At 38.0% G+C, this 22,113-nt stretch overlaps 1 protein-coding gene across 1 annotated transcript in view; it reads right to left on the minus strand.

Annotated features, from left to right (window-relative positions):
* Positions 1-22,113, minus strand: part of LOC107041312 (ecdysone-induced protein 78C) — a 45,290-nt gene that overhangs the window by 7,955 nt on the left and 15,222 nt on the right. The window contains exon 3 of the mRNA XM_015261803.1: positions 1,694-1,818. Coding sequence (XP_015117289.1) covers positions 1,694-1,818 — 125 coding nt within the window. The remainder of the gene's footprint in view (positions 1-1,693; positions 1,819-22,113) is intronic.

The raw sequence follows: 22,113 nt of genomic DNA on the forward strand, positions 1-22,113 counted from the left end.
CCCCCCCCCTCCAGCCGCAAACTTTTTTCCATCATTCTCGCCGTAAAACTCGGGAAAAATCCAAGAGAAAAGACTGAACATTTTTCTGAAAATCCCTCACGTGTTCTTCCCCTTGTTTAATAACCACAGCATTATGATTAATTTGTCCGGGATATACGAGGGGACAAATTTTTCACCACAGAATAATGTCAGCGGGCTACAACGCACCAGGGACAATAGCATTCCCTCCGCGTTCCTTTATACCTCCGCTGTGAGGCTGCCCTGGCATTACTGAACATTATAAAAAAAATATATATGAGAGAGAAATCTTTCCGGAGACCTTTGTCATCCGCAGCTCCACGTAAACATATATTTCCACTACACGAATTCAAATATCTTGTAGTTCAAGGCTACGCGGTGCATTATCAACACAAAGAAAATTATTTTTAATCAATTACTCATGATTCAGTTATTCCCCTTAATCATTCACTCAATCCCAGTACACCCCCCCCCCCGCCCTCCCCCCGAAGGACGAAGTGATTTCCTTCAGGAAAAAAAATCAAAATAATAATTGTGCATTTCGTCTATTTTCAGACGGAAAATAATGGAAAAAAATAGTAATATTTCACGCAAAGGACACACTCTTGTACGACCTCGACCGAGACCGATTATTCTCCCGCAACACGAAAGTATTCACCGTTGAAGCTCGAAAGCACCTCCTCCCCCCACTATTTTCCCTTCTAGCGTGTGTCGTTCGATCGATCGAGCCGTGTGGCGGTAAAACGCAGCTACCACTCTGTCTCTTTTCACTTTGTACATTGCCAGTAGAAGAATGGGTATTGAGTCAGGCTCGATAAAATAATTTTTCGAGAGATGGATTTTTCATTTTATTTTTCATTCACAACATGTCTTTGAAATTTGTTTTCAAAATGAAATTTTGAAATTTCGGTGAAAAACTGTTGGTTTTTTTTTTTTTTTCGGATATGTCTTGGAAACGGCACAAGTTAACTTTGACTATTGACCAGTTTTCAATGAATATCTCGGAATCTAAGGGGGATATCAAAATTTTTGTTATAACCTTTTTTGTAGGGCCGATTGAGTGCTACAACAAATGTGATTACGAAAATTTCGCTATCTCCCTTAGATTATGAAGTATTCCTCAAAAACTCAACTGGGAGATGAGTCGACTTAAACCGTTTCACCGTTTCGCACAGCGTGATGAAAATATTGTTTCATTCCAGGAATATTTTTTATCCATCCGTTTCGTGTTTGTCATAAAAAAAGTGAACATGTTATTTTTACTCTTGATAAAAGTTTATCTTCGATGAGAAAAAAAAAATAAAGAATAAAATTTTGAATTCAATAATTCTCAATTGCGAAAATAATTTCTCATTCCACGAGTATTTTTTCATTCATTCCGTGCTCTAAGCGATAAAAAAGGACTCGAGATGGTATTATGAAGCGAGAGAGGGAGAGGTAGGAGTGAGAGGGGAGAAGCTAAAAACCTCAGTTTACAGTTAACTTTGTATAAGGGCTTCCGGGTCTCGCGATTCCCCGACTACCAACAATAAAAACCCCATTACTTATTCATTTTTCTTTTTCGAATAATAATGATGATAGAATAGTCGCGGTAAGGTGTATGCATGATGAAGTGGTTTGTTTTAATAGTGTTTAGAGCATGTATTTTCCCTTGTTTGTTAATGAAATAACTGACCTTGCAGCCCTCACAGCTGGTAACACCGTAATGAAAACCGCTCGCCTTGTCACCGCACACCTTACAAGGTACAAAACTCTTGGCTGGAGTCGAACTGTTGGAGTCTGCTGCTGCGTAATGTTGCTCTGTAACATAAACGGAGAATTTATTAATATCTTATTACCACCCTTGACATTTTTTAATTTCATTTTCCTTTCGCTCTAAAACGATGAGATGAAAACTTTTCCATCTTTCCATGAGGAAAGTTCACCCAACATTTTTCAAAAAACAGTTCCCGAATTTTTCATTCTGCGAATAATCCCCCGGAAAAAAATACCCAGTAAATGTTTCCAAAGAAAAAAAATCAAGTGAAAATTCCCTGGAAAATATTTTCAGGAATTGCTCAATGAGGAAAACAATTCCGGCCACTGCTAGAAAACATTGAAAAAATCTTGAAGAAAAGTAGAAACCTGAAGATTGATGAAGTAATTAAAAAACTGCAATTTTTTAAAATTACGGCCATTTTGTATGAATAATTTATAAATAATTTTCTAACATAGAAATCATTTGTTCGGAATCGTCACGAATTTGTTCATCGATTCCATGCATAAAACAAGGTTTCCAAAAGTTTAAACAATTTCAATTATTCACTTACAAAGAATGAATGTTTAACAAAACAATAATTCTGTGAAAATTTTTCTCACACAATTTAATTGACAAATTTGATGATTGAAAATGATTGAAACGACAAAGTTCTCAAACAAGTCTTACTTGTGCCAAGAAAATGGTTTTTTGAAAATTATCCAAAAAGTTTTTTCTGTGCTAAATATGGAGAGAGTGCGTCAGAATGAAAAATTATTGTCGCAAAAATAGATTTAGTAGTTGAAAAAAAATTGCATTCTCTGTACACGCAAGAAATGTCATTTCTAGCACTACTCCTTCGTTATTCGATACTCCCATGCGTATTTTGCTCCCGAAAAATCTTTGTTTTATGCGAAACAAGAGATAGTGGTTGTTCGTTTCGGCTGTCTAATAATCACAGACAACAAATGAACCCTTAAATGAAACAATAATAATGATATGATAGCAATCTTGTAACTTGGGGATAAAATATTTGTTGATAAATTTTCCTCTGTATGAGATATTTTCATCCTGAAAAGGCACCGTCTGGTGTGAATTATCGGCCTCTTGAGCCAAATATTCCGTTGCTATCGAAAGCAGAGCAATTATTCACGTTTGAGACTTTCAAATTCGAATCAAACAAATTCTTTTTGGCAATTTTCAACTAGCGACTTGGCCCAACCAAGAATTGACGTGTTTGTTGTTCTCTCAGTGTAAAAGATACTTACAATAAAATAAAATAATCTTCAAACAAAAATGTCTCAATTTCCCAAAAATTAGATTTTAATCTCAAAATAAGACTCAAGACGAAACTATCAATCCTAAATCTCATTTGAAGATCCCGGAGAGACGGCTGTTTTCGCCGCACGATGAAGAGATTCAGTCACAGATTTCGAAGGAAAAAAAGCCAATGCATCGACACATCCCGACATATAGCGGTATTTATATTTCCAGTGGTTTGTCGTATTGCGGGAATGACATATCCCGTCGGTGTTTCCTTTGGAGGATAGTCTCGTCGAAAAACGTAGGATCGTCTAGTCGTAACGGCAAGCCGTCCATCACCGTTACAAGCCCAGAGACAGTGGTAAAAACGTGAAAAATCCCGAGGAGAGGAAGAAGAAAAAACCATCGCCGGAGTGTTTCTCGGGCAAATAAAGAGGCATATCTTTCAATTCTCATGCATTTTCCACGGCCAATTGTACCGTTCATACATCTACCCGTTTTGTACCTCCATTTGGAGACTCCTAATTCAGTCATAAGGGGAGTCGCACACTGCACTCAGCATGAATAAAATAAACCCGAAAGAGAGGAGAGGAAATTTATGGAAAATATCGTTAGAATTGCGATTTCATGTGTTTACATAATAGGGGGGGAAAATGGGAGAGGGAGTGGAGTGGCGGGCGCGTCTCGGTGCATTGAACGTCCGACAGACGAGGGAAAAAACTCGCCGTTAGTCCGACAGGATTCCTAGACTTGGCAGTGCGTATGGAATCTTTCAGCTGCACGCGGGGAATATAGCGGATATGTGCATTTCGTGAGATATTTTTCAGAGCGAGATAAGATTTTTATGGGATCAGCGGAGGGTTCAAATGAGTTCGTTTGGATTTCAGTCGAGTCTTGAATGGGGATTTGGTATTGAATTGTGGATATTGTGGGGGTTACGGGTGATTTCCTCTTATTTTTGACGGAAAGAAAGCGACGAAAAAGTTTTTTCGACAAAATGCCAACAATATGGGACCTTTTACTCGGAAGGAAGTGATAGGTTTGGGGGGGACTTGAACCCGCAACCTTCGGATAACCAGTCCACTGTTTAGCCACTTGCGCTAGTGGGAGTTACCACATTTACCATTGATTTTATCATTCTTACGAATTTCGACGATATACCATTTAATTGATGATTCATGGGCTTCCCATAATTGGCAGAAATAATAAAATGAAGGAAAAAGTAAAAAGTAAATTATGAGATAGTAAAAGTAGAGTTGATTATAAAAAATAAAAAATTTATTGCCAGTATATAAACTATTATAAACTCGATAGACACTCCATTTATCTATTCAATAACATCAATGCGTTACAGAGACGTAAAAAAAAAATCGTCCACCGGAGGGATTTGAACCCGCAACCTTCGGATTACCAGTCTGCTCTTCAACCATTCGATCCATTGGGAGTTACCGCATCTACCATTGATTTTATACTCCTTATAAATGTCAACCAATATTCATCACTATTATCCTGAACCACTAAAATAATAAACCGTTTTGCCCCACGAGTTCAAAATACTCTATTCCGAATCAAGCGGAACTGACGACAAAATTTTCTCGGAAATTACTTCCTACCGAATTCACCCCCATGCTATGCACGAAAACTGGGTCATGGAAAGTCCTGTATACAATACACGTATTCTCTACACTTCCCTCAGTGGCGCCGGGAGCGCGGCAAACCCACCTCGTCTCGTCATTTTCGTCCTTCAATTAATCCCCCTCCACCCTTTCTCCGCCCCGCGAGCTCGTTTTCAAATTAATGACCCGTTTTCTCCTGGTTATCCAATCAGAAATTCAAAACAGATCAATGATACCCTTCCTATTCGCCATTTATCCTTCTACATCCTGATTAATTTCGTTAATTACGGATCAATAAAACAATGAGAGTACTTGCGGTGGGAAATAATGATATTGGAAATACGTCGGGGGAACAATTCAATATTTCACGTGTCGTTGAATATTTAATTATATTGGTGATGTGGGTTTTAGGGGATAATGGCAGGGAATATTTTTTGCTGAGAATTTAATGAGCTGTGGAAAAAGTTTCTGGAGATTTTTTTGGAGAATCAACTATTTTCGGGGGAACAATGGGGATTTATCTCTTGTTAAGAGGCCAATTATCTCAATAACCAGGGGTTTCCGAGCAAAATGTCAAACAACTTTTTTGTTGCAAGTTTCATAAGCTGCAAAAAGTTTGCCAAAGATTTTTTCCAAATCCACTCGTTTTCGAGATATCTTCAAAAAACTGAAAACATTAAATTGAATTTTTCTTAATCCCAAAAATCCATTTTTTCCAAGTATCCAATTATCTCGATAATGAGAGGTTTGACAGTAAAAAGTCACNGAATATTTAATTATATTGGTGATGTGGGTTTTAGGGGATAATGGCAGGGAATATTTTTTGCTGAGAATTTAATGAGCTGTGGAAAAAGTTTCTGGAGATTTTTTTGGAGAATCAACTATTTTCGGGGGAACAATGGGGATTTATCTCTTGTTAAGAGGCCAATTATCTCAATAACCAGGGGTTTCCGAGCAAAATGTCAAACAACTTTTTTGTTGCAAGTTTCATAAGCTGCAAAAAGTTTGCCAAAGATTTTTTCCAAATCCACTCGTTTTCGAGATATCTTCAAAAAACTGAAAACATTAAATTGAATTTTTCTTAATCCCAAAAATCCATTTTTTCCAAGTATCCAATTGTCTCGATAATGAGAGGTTTGACAGTAAAAAATCACATACCATTTTTATTAGAAATTTCATAATCTCCAAAAACTTCGCGGCACATTTTCCCCTAAACCCGCAAACCCGCGAGATAATTTAAACTAACGAGAAGTATCTCCCGAATTCTGAATTCTCCGCTCAATTACCCACCACCGTCTCCTTTCAATCGAAATATTAAACCCCCTAATTAATATTTTTCCCCGCCCACAGACGCAACTGTTGAGGGCGGCGTCAGGGTGGCTGGCGACGATTTTTCGAATCCCAAAAATCCATTTTTTCCAAGTATGCAATTATCTCGATAATGAGAGGTTTGACAGAAAAAAGTCACACACCATTTTTATTAGAAATTTCATAATCTCCAAAAACTTCGCGGCACATTTTCCCCTAAACCCGCAAACCCGCGAGATAATTTAAACTAACGAGAAGTATCTCCCGAATTCTGAATTCTCCGCTCAATTACCCACCACCGTCTCCTTTCAATCGAAATATTAAACCCCCTAATTAATATTTTTCCCCGCCCACAGACGCAACTGTTGAGGGCGGCGTCAGGGTGGCTGGCGACAATTACCCCGCGAGCTCCCTTTGTTGCTCCACAATAATTACATCTGCGTATATATGCACCGGCCTTCTATTCGGCTGCTCTACACCAGTGGAAAATGAGGCAATTATGATTGCCGCTCACTCGAGGGCTCCGAGACTCGATTGCATGAATGAGCATTATTACAGGGAGCCATTGTATTCCCATTCCTCCAACATCGATACTCCCGCCCCCCTTTTTTTCAAACTCTCGTTTCCTTGTTCATGCTCCCTCTATTCTCCAGCAAAAGATATTTGTCAGGTAATGCATCCAAACACTTTACTCCACCCTAAGATGATATACAATACCTTGACATAAATAAAATAGATAAACCAATGATGGGAGCAGAAATAGACTGTCATACACTGCTCTATTGTGCTCTATTCGTTTCGTTGGATATTGAAAGCGATACGAAAATGGATGCTCTCATGTATTTACTGACGTCACCTTATGATGGACACGATGAATATTTCTGAGCTTCATATTCAGAAATAAATCCTGACACTTTTGTGATAATATGAGTAATTAAAATTTCTGTCGGTTTTTTTAACGGAAAAGTTGTGAGTAAAATTCATTATTATTCCATTTTATTTTATAATAATGGACATTTAACATTATTTATTATTTATTTACATTCCAGTAGTGATCTCATAAACTTTTCATAATTTTACTATTATTATTTTTTGCTAAAAAAAAATAATTATAAAGTTTTTTTACGGAAAAATTATACCAAGGAAAATTTCCAATTATAAAATAATATATGATTTCCATCGCAGTATTAATTTCGTAAAATTTCCTCCAATAATTTCCTGATTATACAAATGAAACAAATTATCTCAAGGGGAGACTACTATAAGTTTTTAAAGTCGTGGGTTATTAGAGTGAGACTTTTCATACGTTGAAGATCGATTATGTAGATCTAAAAACGAATAATTGGTGCAAAAATTTTTTTTTTATTGTTCGTTTTCCGGAAAACGCTTAAAATGCCAAAAACAGTCCAGGGCCTCCAATTTTTGAGCTCCGAAGGATTTTTTTTTTTTCGGAAAAATATGTGGAATAACAATTACGAGCTAGTTTTTTTTAATTCGCCTCTTACATGGCTAAATTTGCTTTTTTCGTATTTTTTTACACAAATTGTGAATTTTTTTATATGAAAAAAACCGAAATCAGCTGTAGAGGAGTCGAATTCCGAAAAAATGGCTAGTAATTATTGTTCCACACATTCTTCCGAAAATTTTGAAAAAAAAAAATCTTTTGTAGATCAAAAATTGTAGGCCCTGGACTGTTTTTTAGCATTTTAAGCGTTTTCGGGCAAATGAACAATAAAAAATAAAAATGAAAAATGAAAAATAAAAAAAAATTTTGTTTGCACTAATTATTCGTCTCATACTCATAGTAGACTCCCCTTAACGAGGCAATGATTTCATGAACTTTTCATAATTTTGCTATTATTATTATTATTATTATTATTATTATTATTATTATTATTATTAAATTATAGTGACTAATATTTTTGACTCTCCAAAATACTTAACAGTCAGACAACAATTTATTTTCGTCCATAAATATAATTCTTGAAATGTAGAATAACATATCTCGCGAAAGTTGATATTTTTTTGAGAAACTACTAGACAACTATAATGCACCGAGGAAACAGCCATGAGTGGAGGCAATCCGTAGACGATAATTTATCGTTGCATTTATTCGCCCGGTCGCTTTCTCAATGCACTTTCTACGGCCGATCTCCCCAATACGAAAGTCCCACCGATCTCCTATCCTTTTTATACGTGTCCATGCACACGAGTGCATTGTGCAATCACAAGCGATACATGTGCCACAGGCCCCGGGGGGGAGTAATAAATTGTGCATTATCAAATGTTAAGTGGTGTGGTTCACTCTTAATTGAGCTCTGGGGCGGGGGATTTTAGGATCTAAGACGCTGGATGAGTCATCGAGGGGGGGGGGATTAGTGAGACACATGGAANGGGGGGGGGGGTTAGTGAGACACATGGAACAGGTGTTGTGTAACTGAAACACGGAAGTGCTGGGGAGCGAGCTGGACAGCTTCAAAAAAGGGTTTTTTGATGGATTAAAGGGTAGAGTGACTTGTGAATGAACACGGAGAGAAAGATTCAATAAAAATTACGAGTAGGGGAGGTTGGGGTAAAATGGACACTTTTGACTTTTTTTAAAATGTTAATGACGGGTTGAAATGTTGATAAAATTTAATAATTTTTTTTTCATTGCAAAGAACAATTCTTTCCCTTTGTGATGAGCCTAAACTGAGCTGAATTGATAAATTTGTTTCTGAGTTATGAGTAATTAAAACAAAAGTCTAAAGTGTCCATTTTACCCCACTCTTCCCTAATACCACGAGAGCTTCAAAATTATCGAGCAATTCCCACTACACGGAGAGAAATATTCAAGAAAAATTACGGAACATTTCACGTAATCCGCAAGCGAGAATCGTTTTCAGTGAATTTCTATAGGAATATAAGAGAATAAATCTGAAACGTTCAGTAAATTTTCGGGTCTGTCACCGAAAAAATACGAAGTCACGTAATTTTTCTGGGAGTTGTAAAATCTAACAGAAACTTCAAGACTTATTATGCCTCAGAACATGAAAATTCTTGAATGTTTAAGAATTTTTACGAAAAATTCTGAAAAAATTACGGAACGTTTTGTTAAAATCTCTCCCTCACGGTGACTCATGGCCAGCCGTGAGGCGTCGGACGGATGAGTAATTTTTACGGAGCAGATCGTAGAATTAATGTAATTTTTAATTTTTAACGGAATTTATTGCAAGAAAATTACAAACAAAAAAAAAATTTTCTTATGTAGAATTTACGTGACGATTGACACTTTTTATTGAATTTTACTTCGCTCCCAGATTACGTTTCGAAACGTAATTTTTACGTCTTTTTTCTGGTAATTTTTATTGAATATTTCAGGAGGGATTGCGAATTACGTGAATTGATCCGTAATTTTTACTGAATATTTCTCTCTGTGAAGTACACTGAAAAAAAAATTAATTTCAATTCTCACTGCCACTGACTTCAGATGATTTCATTGATTTGAGGGTGGGGATCGATCGTGAGGGTCAAAATATCTGCTGACATCCTTCTCCAAAAGCCTCTGACTTTCATTTTTTTATGAAATAATGAAAATTTAATTCATTCTTTCATTTTGCCGCTTCGCGACTGAATTCATTATCATTTCACTCTATTTTACAATAATAAAAATAAATCTACAGGCCAAGAATTTGTCTTGAGTTCTCTGACTTCAAATAAATTCCTTAATCCCGGAAAAATCGTATCAAAAAGTCTTTTGACATTCTTTGAAAAAAAAACGATATTATATAAAAATTTATTTATAATCATCGCTCGTTTTTCACATTTATAATATCACAGAATCGATAACCAATTTTATCGATACCGGAAAAACCTCTCGCGTTATAACCTTTATGTGTTCGCCCACTTAGAAACAAACCGAATTAAAAAAAGGAACAGGTAAACGTGAAAAAAGAGCAACAACGATAAATGAAGCTGACTCTCTTTTTCCCTTTCTCTCCCGTATCTGCTCGCTGGTATCTTGTCAGTGTATGGTTTTCTATTCGCGCAAACTCACGGCAATTTATTCCCCCCCATCGCGCTCGCAACCTTTCAACTCCGTAATCCATTTCGTTGAGTGAAAACACGTCCTCTTCGGTCTTTTCCTATCTGCTGTTATCTCTCTCGGCTTTATTCGTGCAATTGCCTTTCTTTTACCCCCCCCCCCCCCCCCCCCCCCCCCCNCCCCCCCTCCCCCACCCACGCCTAGCCCAGGCTTAACCTATTATCGACAGTTACACAATTTCTGATTATGCAAATTGTGCAATGTATTTTTCTTTTATGGAGTGGGTAATTTCATCCCTTGTATCTGCGAATTTTCTTTGTGGAATTGTCTCTCGATGACATGTGCGGGTCAATGGGAACTCGGATGGTTTTTTTTTCAATTTTTTCATGTCAACTTTCGGCCACAAATAACGATGGTTTCATTCATAAACATGAGAAATATCACTTGTTAACTAGTAAATTGTTGGGAGTTGAAGATTTCACACGCTTTGAAATCCAGTGACGTCACTATACGGGGATTTGCGCGGGATGCAAATCTGTGCGAAAAAAATTGTCAATATGTTCAATACATTTGAGAGTAGGAATACAAATTTTTGTGAATTTTTTACTCTCGAGCTTTTTGCGTCAAAAGAAAGAATCGAAAAACGGCGGGGATTCCCTTGGAGAGGCGTCCGGAGTAGAGGAAAAACTGCTGAAATGGGATGAAAAAATGTCAAGTATAGCTTGAAAATTTTGTTCACTTTCTAGGAACCGGATGAAGCGAGTTGATCACGATATGCAGAAGATAAATAATTTCAAGAAATGTTCAAAAACACGAGGTGGTTGCCAGCTGTGGATGCCGCCATTTTGCTTGGATACCCCCCCCCAGAAGTTGCTTCTAAGATGGCGGCGCCGCCACCTCGCACTTTTAAACATTTATCAAAATTATTCATCCTCTCCAGATCACCATCAACCCAAGTCCTCTGTTTCCTGCAAAATGAACAAATTTTTCAAGCCATCCCCAATATTTCCAGCCTCTTTTGTCTGAGAACTGATGCCCTCAAAGTTTTCCCCGCATTTCCGCGCTGTCTCCACTCCTGAAGCCTCTTAAAAATCCCTCCTCCACAAATTCATCATCCCCTCGCCAACAATGACACCATAAAAACACCGCAAGCAGTGAAAAATCCTCACAATCCAATGGAAAAACCTGAAAATTTCTCTCAGCACACGTACACACTGAAGAAAGAGAATGAACCGCATGGAGATCCCACGTTCGATTATATACCTGGACGGCTCGCTCACGAGTCGGCTTGCTAGTTTTACTTTGGTGCAACGACCCTAAGCCGCGAGCGCCGGGAGCAATTATTCTCGTTAACGGAAAACCGGAAAACAGAAAAGAAGCGAAGAGTTTGAACAATGAGTTACACCGATGAGGTTCGCCGAGCATGGGATGCCATTTTTTTTCCACCATGTCCACGTGATTTTTTTTACAACACCCGGGTCTCAATCTGACGATACCATCTCCTCCGGTTGTGACTAATAAAGTCTCTGTTTTTCTTCGTTTAATACAAAATAGACTAAAAAATATCAGCTATTGGGACGGGGGAGGGGAGGGCAGCGAAGGGGGGGGGGATAGAAACGAGTGTTATACGTAGGATGAACAAGCACGGGTGCGTGAATAACGGGAAATCGAAGGTGAATGCTCGAGTAAATCGCCCAGCAGGTCCTCCATACGTAAACATCAATGTGAAAAATTCCATTCTGGAATATCTGTTTTGAGAAATCTCAATGTCAATATTGGGTTTCAGAGGGGGTCAGTGAGGTAATGAGTGGATAGCCGACACTTCTCATAAAGAATTGATTTTCAAAAAAAAAAATGTTTTTCATTATTTCGGCATTAAATCGTTTACGAAGAGATAATAAATTATCATGAAATTGATTTTTATGAATTTTTGTCCTCAGTTTTTTGAGGATATCTCGAAAACCAGGGGTTTAAGGGATTAATGTGTGAAGAACTTTTTTGTAGATTGGAAAATTTCCGGTGAAAAATGTCTTGTAGCATTTTTTTTTATCTCGACTCATTGGTGAGATAATTTGATGTTCAGAAAAATGTAGAGTTCACTTGCTCTTTACGCCGTTTAAAATCGTAATTTTGGCTTTAAAAATAAAAAAAAATTATATATTAAAAAATTGAATTATTATTAGCATTTCAATGACAAAAATGAATAGAATATGCACTGACTGTTCCCTCACCTCCGAGTGTTTTCCCACCGGTTGATTTTAATCCCGAAGACGCATAAAAAATTTTAAAATCGATTTAAAGTCCTGAAATCACTTCACCTCTAGTTACTCCCCCCATTCTGTACGCCACACCCATATGCAATGTGTACGTAATCCCCGTGTATCTCAACCCATAAGACAAGCAAACGTCTCATGCTTTGCGAACAAAGAGCGCCGATGGTGGAAGCCTGTTCCCTCAGCCACTTTCCTGAACTGTCTTGCACATCGGGAGAGAGAGCCCAACGAAAAATAATAAAAACCTCTCTCTCTCTCTGGAAGAATTAAAATAAAACTAAAGATTGTTCTTTGTCGGCGAGAGCCGGCACATCACGACGAATGCTCGTTACCATCGGGGAGAGTGGAAAGCTGATTCGACTCGTGAGAAATCACGATGATGTCCCGATTGCGGATCATTTGGGCTTTGTCAATAGACGTTATTTAACTAGCCGATTTGACCCTCACAATTCTCCCCAAATTGAGAGGCCTGGGGAGCGGAAAAAAAACTGAAAAGCGGGGGAATACTCTAAAAAACTCGTTCACTTCACAAAAACCGGATGAAGCGAGTTGAGACTTATCTGAAGAGGAACTATAATTTGAAAGATATTTGAAAATACGAGGTGGAGGCGCCGCCATGTTTAACGCCCCTTCCGCCAGGGGGAGGGGGTATCCAAGCAAGATGGCGGCGCCCACCTGTCTACCACCTCGCATTTTTGAACGTTCATTAAAATTATTTATCCTCCCCAAATCCCCTTCAACTCATTCTATCCATTTCCTGGGAAATGAACAAATTTACCAAGCTATCCTCCATATTTTTCCATCCCCTTTTCACTGAGAATTCCTGATTATTTGGCCGTTTTTTTTCTCCCACCGCCTCTTAATGAAATCCCATCAAGTCAGTTGCACCAGCGAAATCATTTGAGTCAGTCATAATCATCAACTGCAGTCATCCAACGCTTGAATTCACCGGAATTCCTGACCCGTCCCAAGGTATCTCCATTCCATTAAAAAAATCCTGCAAAAAAAGGCTGCGTTAACCCAGTGAGGGGTCCCTCGCCCCATACCCGAGAATAAACTTGTGTTCCGCATTGCAATATTAGACGATCTAATTTTAGTCCCTCCAGCGTCGCATTCCCCTTTCCTCCGTCACTCATTCTCTCTCATCGGAGTCCTCTCCGTCCACACGAAAGTGTTCGCGCGAGTGTTTAGTTTAGTTATCCCAACAGTCATCCAACTGCTACCCCTTTTCAACGGGGGAATTATATATAGAGCGAAATTCTTGAAGGACCGCGCATTGAAAAGGCAGACCTCGTGGAGGGGCGAGAGGCATCCTCAATGGTTTTGCGAGACCAAGTGTGTTTATATTCGCCAACGAGCCGGTGTAATTAAACTCTCTTTATAGAAACGATAAACCTTGTGTCCTTCACTTCCTCATGCTGTTCTCGTGGCTGGGATCGTCTTCAAAAGCATCGGGGGACACTTTCGTAATTAACTTTGGAGTATTGATCCTGGGGTTTTGAAAATTAAAGCTTCTAGCCCGAGGGAAAACTTGTCAAGCCTTGTCTCTATTACAATTCATTGTCTCGGGGATTTTTTTAAAGTGAAAATCATCATTTTTGCCAATTTCACGAAAATGAAGATCAGTTTTTTGGACGTATCTTTGATTCTGGGGGATATAGCGAAATTTTTGGGAAATACTTTTTTGTAGCTCTGTAAATTCCCCACACAAAACATTCTTACACAAATTCCGCTATCTCCACTAGATTCCAAGATATTCGCATTCAAAAAGTAAAACAAAAATTATGGAAAACCGTTTTTCCGCGAAATTGAACATTAGTTTTTTATAAAAATCTCAAAATCTAAAAGAGATAGCGGAGTTCTTGTATGAACATTTTCTGTAGGCATTGAAATTCTCCACAAGAAACATTTTGAGAAAAATTCTGCTATCCCCTCCAGATTCCAAGATATTCGCATCTAAAAAATGGATAAAAAAATCAGCCAAGAAATGCAGTTTTTATTCAATAAATTTCTCTCACGTGTAATCAATATATTCCCAGCCTTTAGCAATATCTTCCTCCTGCAACTCTCATGTTTTTTCATCAATCCCCAGTGTTACGTGTATGAAAACGCGTTTTCTCGTGCAGTGGCATTAAGACCCCAGACTTCTTCCGCGTTCGCGCAATCGTTGAGCGCTTGAGAAAAGATATTTTGCATCCACATGCATCTGATACTGTAGTAGTACCAATCTCGATTGTGTATGCACGACTCAATGGCGAATGAGAGGAAAAAAAAAATCTCCATCTATTTTCTCCCGGCCCTATTCAACATTACATAACTCATCTTTTCACCTTAAATCCTCATACACTTCCACTCATTCCGATTTTATACTCACGCGGACACGTGTTTTGCATATTAACTGCGATTAAACCGGCGATAAATCTATTTTCCCCGGTCATTAATAATTTTTTTTTCGCAAAAAAAAAATTTTTAGCGAAAAAATCGCCGCGACTTTTGTCTAAACAAGCACCAGTAATTCATGTTTATCGAGAAAAATGTCTCGTGGACCTGCTCCCGCACACACTTTCACTCCGTCTACTCTCCTAGCGATTTATGTCTCGAGTCTGGAAGGAAAAGACATGGATTCATTGGTGGAGAAGTTCGTGGAGAACTCGTGCTGCAGGAAAGTTCTCAACCTAATCTCATTACTCAACGCTACCGACCAAATAAATCCAATGAAATCGGCTCCATTGAATTATAGTTTAATTGCAATTGGAGTGTATTGGAGAGCCGAGAATGTGTGAGAGCCTCGAAGGAGGAAACAGATGAAGTGGGATTTTAAAAATGACCCGATGAGTGACGTCCCTCAGGCCAGCTGTTCGACGGAGGCAAGGTCGAGGCCTGCCTTCCCCCCATTTGCTTTCACACATAAATGGGTTCTTGGGTGTTTGTATTGGTATTCCACGCACGTGCGTATGTGACTTGGGTGTAGACAATGGAGCGGGTTCGCTGCAGGAGAGGAACATTTGATTTTGTTCGAGAAGAAACCATTGATTTTATCAATTTGGGGGGTCGGCGAGGGTCAAGTATCGTGGGGTAAATTGTATGGGTCAAATCGAGTGACCCGTAGTGTTTAACCCACGATATTTGACCCGTACGATTTCAGCCACACGATTTAATCCATGTTTAACCCACGATATTTGACCCACATGATTTAACCCTTAATGTTTAACCCAGTATATTTGACCCATACGATTTCAGCCACCCGATTAAATCCATAATGTTAATAATTTTATTGCAAGATAGTACGGCCTTTAAGGCCTTTTACATTCCCATCCCATAGTATATCTCAATATATTATAGCTTTTGCTACCCCTGGGAACTTTCAAAACGATGATTTTGTATAGGTACATTGCAACGGGGAGGTGACGACTATTATCTGATGACTGTTTATCACATTTTAGTAAATATCACACAATTTCGTTTTTGTAGTCGTGAGGACTCAGCATTTTCTCTTTAATCCATAATGATTAAATCGGGAACGTTGACCCACATGATTAACCCTTAATGTTTAACCCAGTATATTTGACCCATACGATTTCAGCCACCCGATTTAATCCATAATGTTAATAATTTTATTGCAAGATAGTACGGCCTTTAAGGCCTTTTACATTCCCATCCCATAGTATATCTCAATATAATATAGCTTTTGCTATCCCTGGGAACTTTCAAAACGATGATTTTGTATAGGTACATTGCAAAGGGGAGTTGACGACTATTGTCTGATGACTGTTTATCGCATTTTAGTAAATATCACACAATTTCGTTTTTGTAGTCGTGAGGACTCCGCATTTGCCCTTTAATCCATAATGTTTAAATCGGGATATTTGACCCACATGATTAACCCTTAATGTTGAAGCCTGGATATTTGACCCATACGATTTCAGCTACCCGATTTTATCCATAATGTTAATAATTTTATTGTAAGATAGTACGGCCTTTAAGGCCTTTTACATTCCCGTCCCATAGTATATCTCAATATATTATAGCTTTTGCTACCCCTAGGAACTTTCAAAACGATGATTTTGTGTAGGTACATTGCAAAGGGGAGTTGACGACTATTGTCTGATGACTTTTTATCGCGTTTTAGTAAATATCACACACAATTTCGTTTTTGTAGTCATGAGAACTCCGCATTTTCCCTTTAATCCATAATATATTTGACCCATACGATTTGACCCACACGATTTAGCCCAGGATATTTTACCCACATGATTTGACCCATAATATTTGCCTCATCGCCATTACGCGACTTTAACTGACTAGCCTATTACGCGACTTTCCTAGGTTTCAAACAATTTCAATGACTTCAAAAATGATTGCAGAGTTTGAATTCAATGACTTCATTTGACTCAAGTGATCCCTGATCTGAAAATTGAGTAGATTTTACGTGATTACAGCGTGATTTCAATGACTTCAAGCGCCACACAATATGATTTTGTAACAGCAACTGTCCTCAAAGGATTTCAGTAATTTGGGGGGAATCGTGAGGGACAAGTGGCGTGGGTCAAGTAGATCAGGGCGACATCGAATAGATCATGAGATCTCCGCCCCAAGATTAAGTGACCCCGTGACTTCCAGCATCGCCCGGCATTCCGTCAATCCGCGTCGAAATAAAAAACCGCTTATCCAAAATTCACCCACGAAAATACCTCCCTGAAAATCCTCGACGATACCGCCAACCATTACACCCAACTTCCACCCGATAACTTGATTTTATTATTCGACACTTATGCAATAGACCACTTACGTTACCCACGAGGCGCGGTACTCGACAAGGATGGAGATACAATCATTACACGGTTTACATACACGAAAGAGCCCTCCTTTGAGTCCAGTGTGTACAGCTCGTGACTCGTGATGCTAAGTTTGTGGTGGTTTGTATTGGTAGCATCGCCACCAATACACCATTATATACACTAGTCCCTCGTGGCTTGCTTGAGTCTCGAGTTCATTGCACCTCCGAGGGGCAAGAATATATGATGAAAAGAAGAAACTAATGGGAGGGGTATGAATGCAATTATTATTATTGATAATGATCGGCTGGGAGATCGATAATTTCATTTTCCGAGAAGACATTTCATACATTTAATACATTTTTTGCCTCCGGGAATTCTACCCTTACAATTTTACAAAATAAAATTTAATCATAAAGTCAAAAGTATTTGGAAATGAAAGGGCGTAAGTGATTATAATAAATTAGATAAAACTAACCGTTTTGCCCCGGTATTTCGGGAGATACTGGAAAAATTCAATTTTGGAAAATGAGCGATTTTTCGAAATTAAAAAAAAATCCCAAATAAAAAAACAATTCAACGGCATTTGGAAATGAAAGGGCGTAAGTGATTTTAATAAATTAAATCAGTAATAAATTGGAAAAAGCGACCCATTTTGCCCCGGTATTACTGGAGATCATGGCAAAATTCAATTTTGGAAAATGAAGGATTTTTCAACTGTAACTCGACAACTACTTGGGCAAAGCGGGTTTTCATTTTTTTTCAATTAAAAAAAATGAAATTAATTGGAAATTTTGGTCTAGTCAATTTCACGAATAGATCAATTTATGAATCGCTTCATCACTTATTTTCATTTTTGGGAAGACACTTAATCCATTGAATAAATTTTTTTAGTTCCAAGAATTTAACCCCTACAATTTTCCAAAATAAAAAATGAAAAAAAAAACTCAGTTTTGGAAAATGAATGATTTTTTAATTAACTCTAACTCGACAACTACTGGGACAAAACGGATCGTCTTTTTTCGTTTAATTCCCAGTTAAAAAAAAAAATTAACTGGAGAGTTTTCTCTAGTCAATTTCATGAATTGATGTATTGAGTTATGAATTAAGAATTGATAATTGGACACCCAGAGGTTGGATGCTGGGGCAATGCACCTGGATGAGTCACACAGCAACTATACGTTACCATCATCCCGGTTTGTACACAGATTGAATACATGTGAGGATGAGAAGATGTAAATTTAATGATTTGAACCGGTTTGGATATTTTAAACTTCATCTCCTCTCATTCCACCGGACGAAGCCCGTCATATCTCTCTCCATTACTATTTCGGTGTGATAAAAATTATTGTGTAATAGTATATCGAGCTCTATTGGCTTTCTTTCGGGGATTCGATGCTGCGCACGTGTGACCATGACACTGAAAAATGTCTTGTACGTGTGTCATACACAGATGAGGGGAGAGTAGTATATAATTTATTCTGTTTTGACTCGGTGTTGAGTGTGGTTGGTGGGATTCGCAGTAGATTTCCCAAAAAATCGGTGGAATTTACCGAGACGAGAGTTGTGATCGGGACCTTGACTAGTTGTGAATTTGAAATCAGATTTTTATCGATTGGGGGAATGAGGGTTTAGGTAAGCTTGGAGGATTTGCTCGGTTCTAAGAAGGTGTTTGACCCTCAGGATTAATGGAATCATCTGAAGTCAGTTGCAGTTTCAGTTGAAATGATTGAATTAACCGCGATCGATGAAATCAGGTGACTCAAACCCTTTGAATTCACTTTTGAAGGTTTTGGAAACCAATTAAGTCAGTTGAAGTCAATGGAATCACGCAATCGCGATGTTAAAGATTGTGGGTCAAATCGTATGGGTTTCATCCGTATTTGACCCACACGATCTTCCTCAAAATAATTGAAATATTTAAAGTCAGCTGTAGTCACAAAATCATGTTGTGTGACGCATGAAATCATTGACGTGAATTTTTATTTTCAAATCATTGAAATGATGCTGTAATCACGTGAAATCTGACTTCACTTTGAAGTCATGGAGTCACTCAATCCCGGAGTGATCGATGGAATCAGGTGACTCAAGCCCTTTGAAATCAGTTTTGAAGTCACCGAAATTTTTTTAAACCAATTAAATCAGTTGAAGTCAATGGAGTCACGAAATCGCGATGTTAAAAATTGTGGGTCAAATCATATGGGTTTCATCCGTAGTTGACCTACACAATTTCCCCCCACTTGATTGAAATATTTGAAGTCAGTTGCAGTCACAAAATCATGTTGTGTGACGCGTGAAGTCATTGAAGTGAATTTTTTTTTAATTATTGAAATTACGTCATTCTTCGACGGCATCAGCTGACTCAAATTGATTTGAAACCTTTTGAAATCATTTTTGAAGTTTCACCGAAATTTTTAGAAACCAATTAAGTTACTTGAAATTAATGGAATCATGAAATTGAAATTCCCGATTGACCCTTACGATTTCCCCCGAACTGATGCATTGTCTTGCCGAGTGCTGACATTTTAGATCGATCCCTCGACAGTTTCGTAACGTTTAAACGATGTAAATAAATAGTATCTCCGGACAATTGGACTGTGCATGAAAATCCCCATACGACTCTAGAATAAAGAGCCGGGAAAATGGAAAACGCCAATATTACCGCGAATGGAGGAGCCGCGGCGGCAGGAGACTCGTCGTTTATTCAAACATCACAAAGTATACCGGATCTGTTATCTCCGGTAGTTAATTAATCGTCGGATAATTAATTTTACGATTTCATTCCTGGGGAGTGACTCCGGGTAACATTCATCCTGTATTTATACATGTAATGCGAATGAGAGCCGAAAAACGAGCCTCTCAAATGGATTATATTTCGGAGTCGGTGGAATGGGGAGAGCCAGCATCAAGGGGAATGAGTCCCTTTCACTCGGGGGCTCTTTTATTAACGAATTCCCGTGTAATGTACACCCGAGAGTTGAATTAATTTCCGAGTCAATTTGGATTTTTTTTTTCGTGGGACGCTCGTTATCACCTCGTTACTCCTCGAGATATGGAGACGTCAGTGAGATGAAGTAGATTTTACGTGATTCAAATTATTGAGTGGAGAGAAATGATTTTCTGAGGATTAAGGAAAGCACTTGACCAATTTTTTTCTCCAGTGAAATGTTTTGCTACTTTTTTTGTCGAGCATTTTACAATGATTTTGTTATTTACTTTGCAGGTCTGATTTTCAATGTCGATATTGAAATAATTTGGAAAGGCAATTTTGAAAATTACGAGCATTTTCTATTAATAATTTATAGAAAATATAAACAATCAATTTTCCACAGTAAAAATCATTTGTTCGGAATCGTAACAAATTTATTCATATTCAGAATATCAATAATTCATTTATAAACAACCAATGTTTAAAAACAATAATAATCCTCGGCAAAATGCCATTTCAATAGTGCTGAATATTTATTAATTTTTTATTTTTATTTGGTTGACAAACTTGATGATTGAAAATGGCCTGTACCAAACTGTGAAAGATACTTTGATATCTTTAAATAAAAAAAAATGATTTCAATGACTTGAAGCGTCACACAACATGATTTTGTTTCTGCAACTGATTTTAAATAATTTAGATAAGGCTGAGGTATAGAAAACAATAAGATTGCCCCATTTTTTTCTTCGGGAAATTGGCCATCTCTTCTTTGTTCCTTCACAAAAAAAAAAACCTTCGGGATAGCGAATGAAAAAAATTAAAAAAACAAACGAACCTTGCTTAATGACGATACCAGAGGGCACCTGTACAATCGGCAAATTGGCATTGGACGGTGTAACGGTTAAACTTCCTGGTGTACCAGGCGGTGGTGATGCACTAGCACTACCAACTGAACCAGGATCACTGAAACCCTGTGTACTATCCTCAGGACCATCGAAGAAACTGAGATTGAACTCACTTCCGGCATCAAATGACACATCCGGCGTTAGAGTGTCTGGCGCCGGTGCGCTACCTAGTCCAGCCGTCAGCGACTGATCGATTTTAAAAACATCCATTTTACAACGTCGTTATCCCAAAATTCGTGTCCCCCCCCTCGTTTTTAATATCAACAACAATCACGCACACTGAATCACAGTAAACTATTCTCATCATCTCTCGTTGTCTCAGTCTCAATCACTTTTCGTTCACTTTAAAAAAAAAAAAAAAAGAAAAACTTGTTTCTGTCCCTTTGAGGGCCCTCAGCCCATCGTCTTCCGGTGGTGCACGGTATTTCCCGATTTTTTTCTCGTCACGTCCGCCAGTTTTTCATGAGACGTGATGGAATTCTCACTTCGCGTTCCATCGCTGGAATTTTAAGAAAATGGAAAATAAAAAATGTAGGGATTGCACTGCCACTTTCATTCGTCTTGGCAATTTGATGGAATGAAAATTGTTTAGACGGTTGTAGATAAATTGTGTGATTTTTTTTTAAGACGTCCAAAATTGTTGAAAATTGCCCCTGAATTTAATATGCGTTAAAATTTTCATCAGAATATTGAAAAACTGTTATTTTTATTCAATTTATTTTACACAATTTACTTAATTTCAATTTTTTTTCAATACTTTTTTTAATAATGCAAAATAATTTCATGGAAATATTTCACAAAAATATTGCTCAATAAAAGAAGAAGAAATTACACTTATTATTATATTACATTGCAAATTTTTGTATTTCAAGTAAAAATTTTACGGAAATTTTTTTTTTCCATTAGAATATTACTATTATTATTATTATTATTATTATTATTATTATTATTATTGACTTTTTGGAAAATTTTGATAATTAAAAGACGAAATCGAGGGGTATTTTTCATCACATTTTTCGTTCCAAAAACTTCCATCCCCAATAGCATTCTTGAGAAGATGATGAATCCGAGATGCGGAAAAAAAATGATCGCAGAAGTTGGTGAGAAAAAGTGAATGTCATTGCCGTAATCTTCGGACGTTGACTTCTCGAAGGAGCTGTTCTGTTCCCCTCTGCCCCCCCCCCCCCCCCCCCCCCCCCCCCCCCCCCCCCCCCCCCCCCCCCCCCCCCCCCCCCCCCCCCCCCCCCCCCCCCCCCCCCCCCCCCCC

The sequence above is a fragment of the Diachasma alloeum genome, unplaced genomic scaffold, assembly GCF_001412515.2.
Source record: "Diachasma alloeum isolate Michigan unplaced genomic scaffold, Dall2.0 Dall_scaffold_00362, whole genome shotgun sequence".
Classification (NCBI taxonomy): domain Eukaryota; kingdom Metazoa; phylum Arthropoda; class Insecta; order Hymenoptera; family Braconidae; genus Diachasma; species Diachasma alloeum.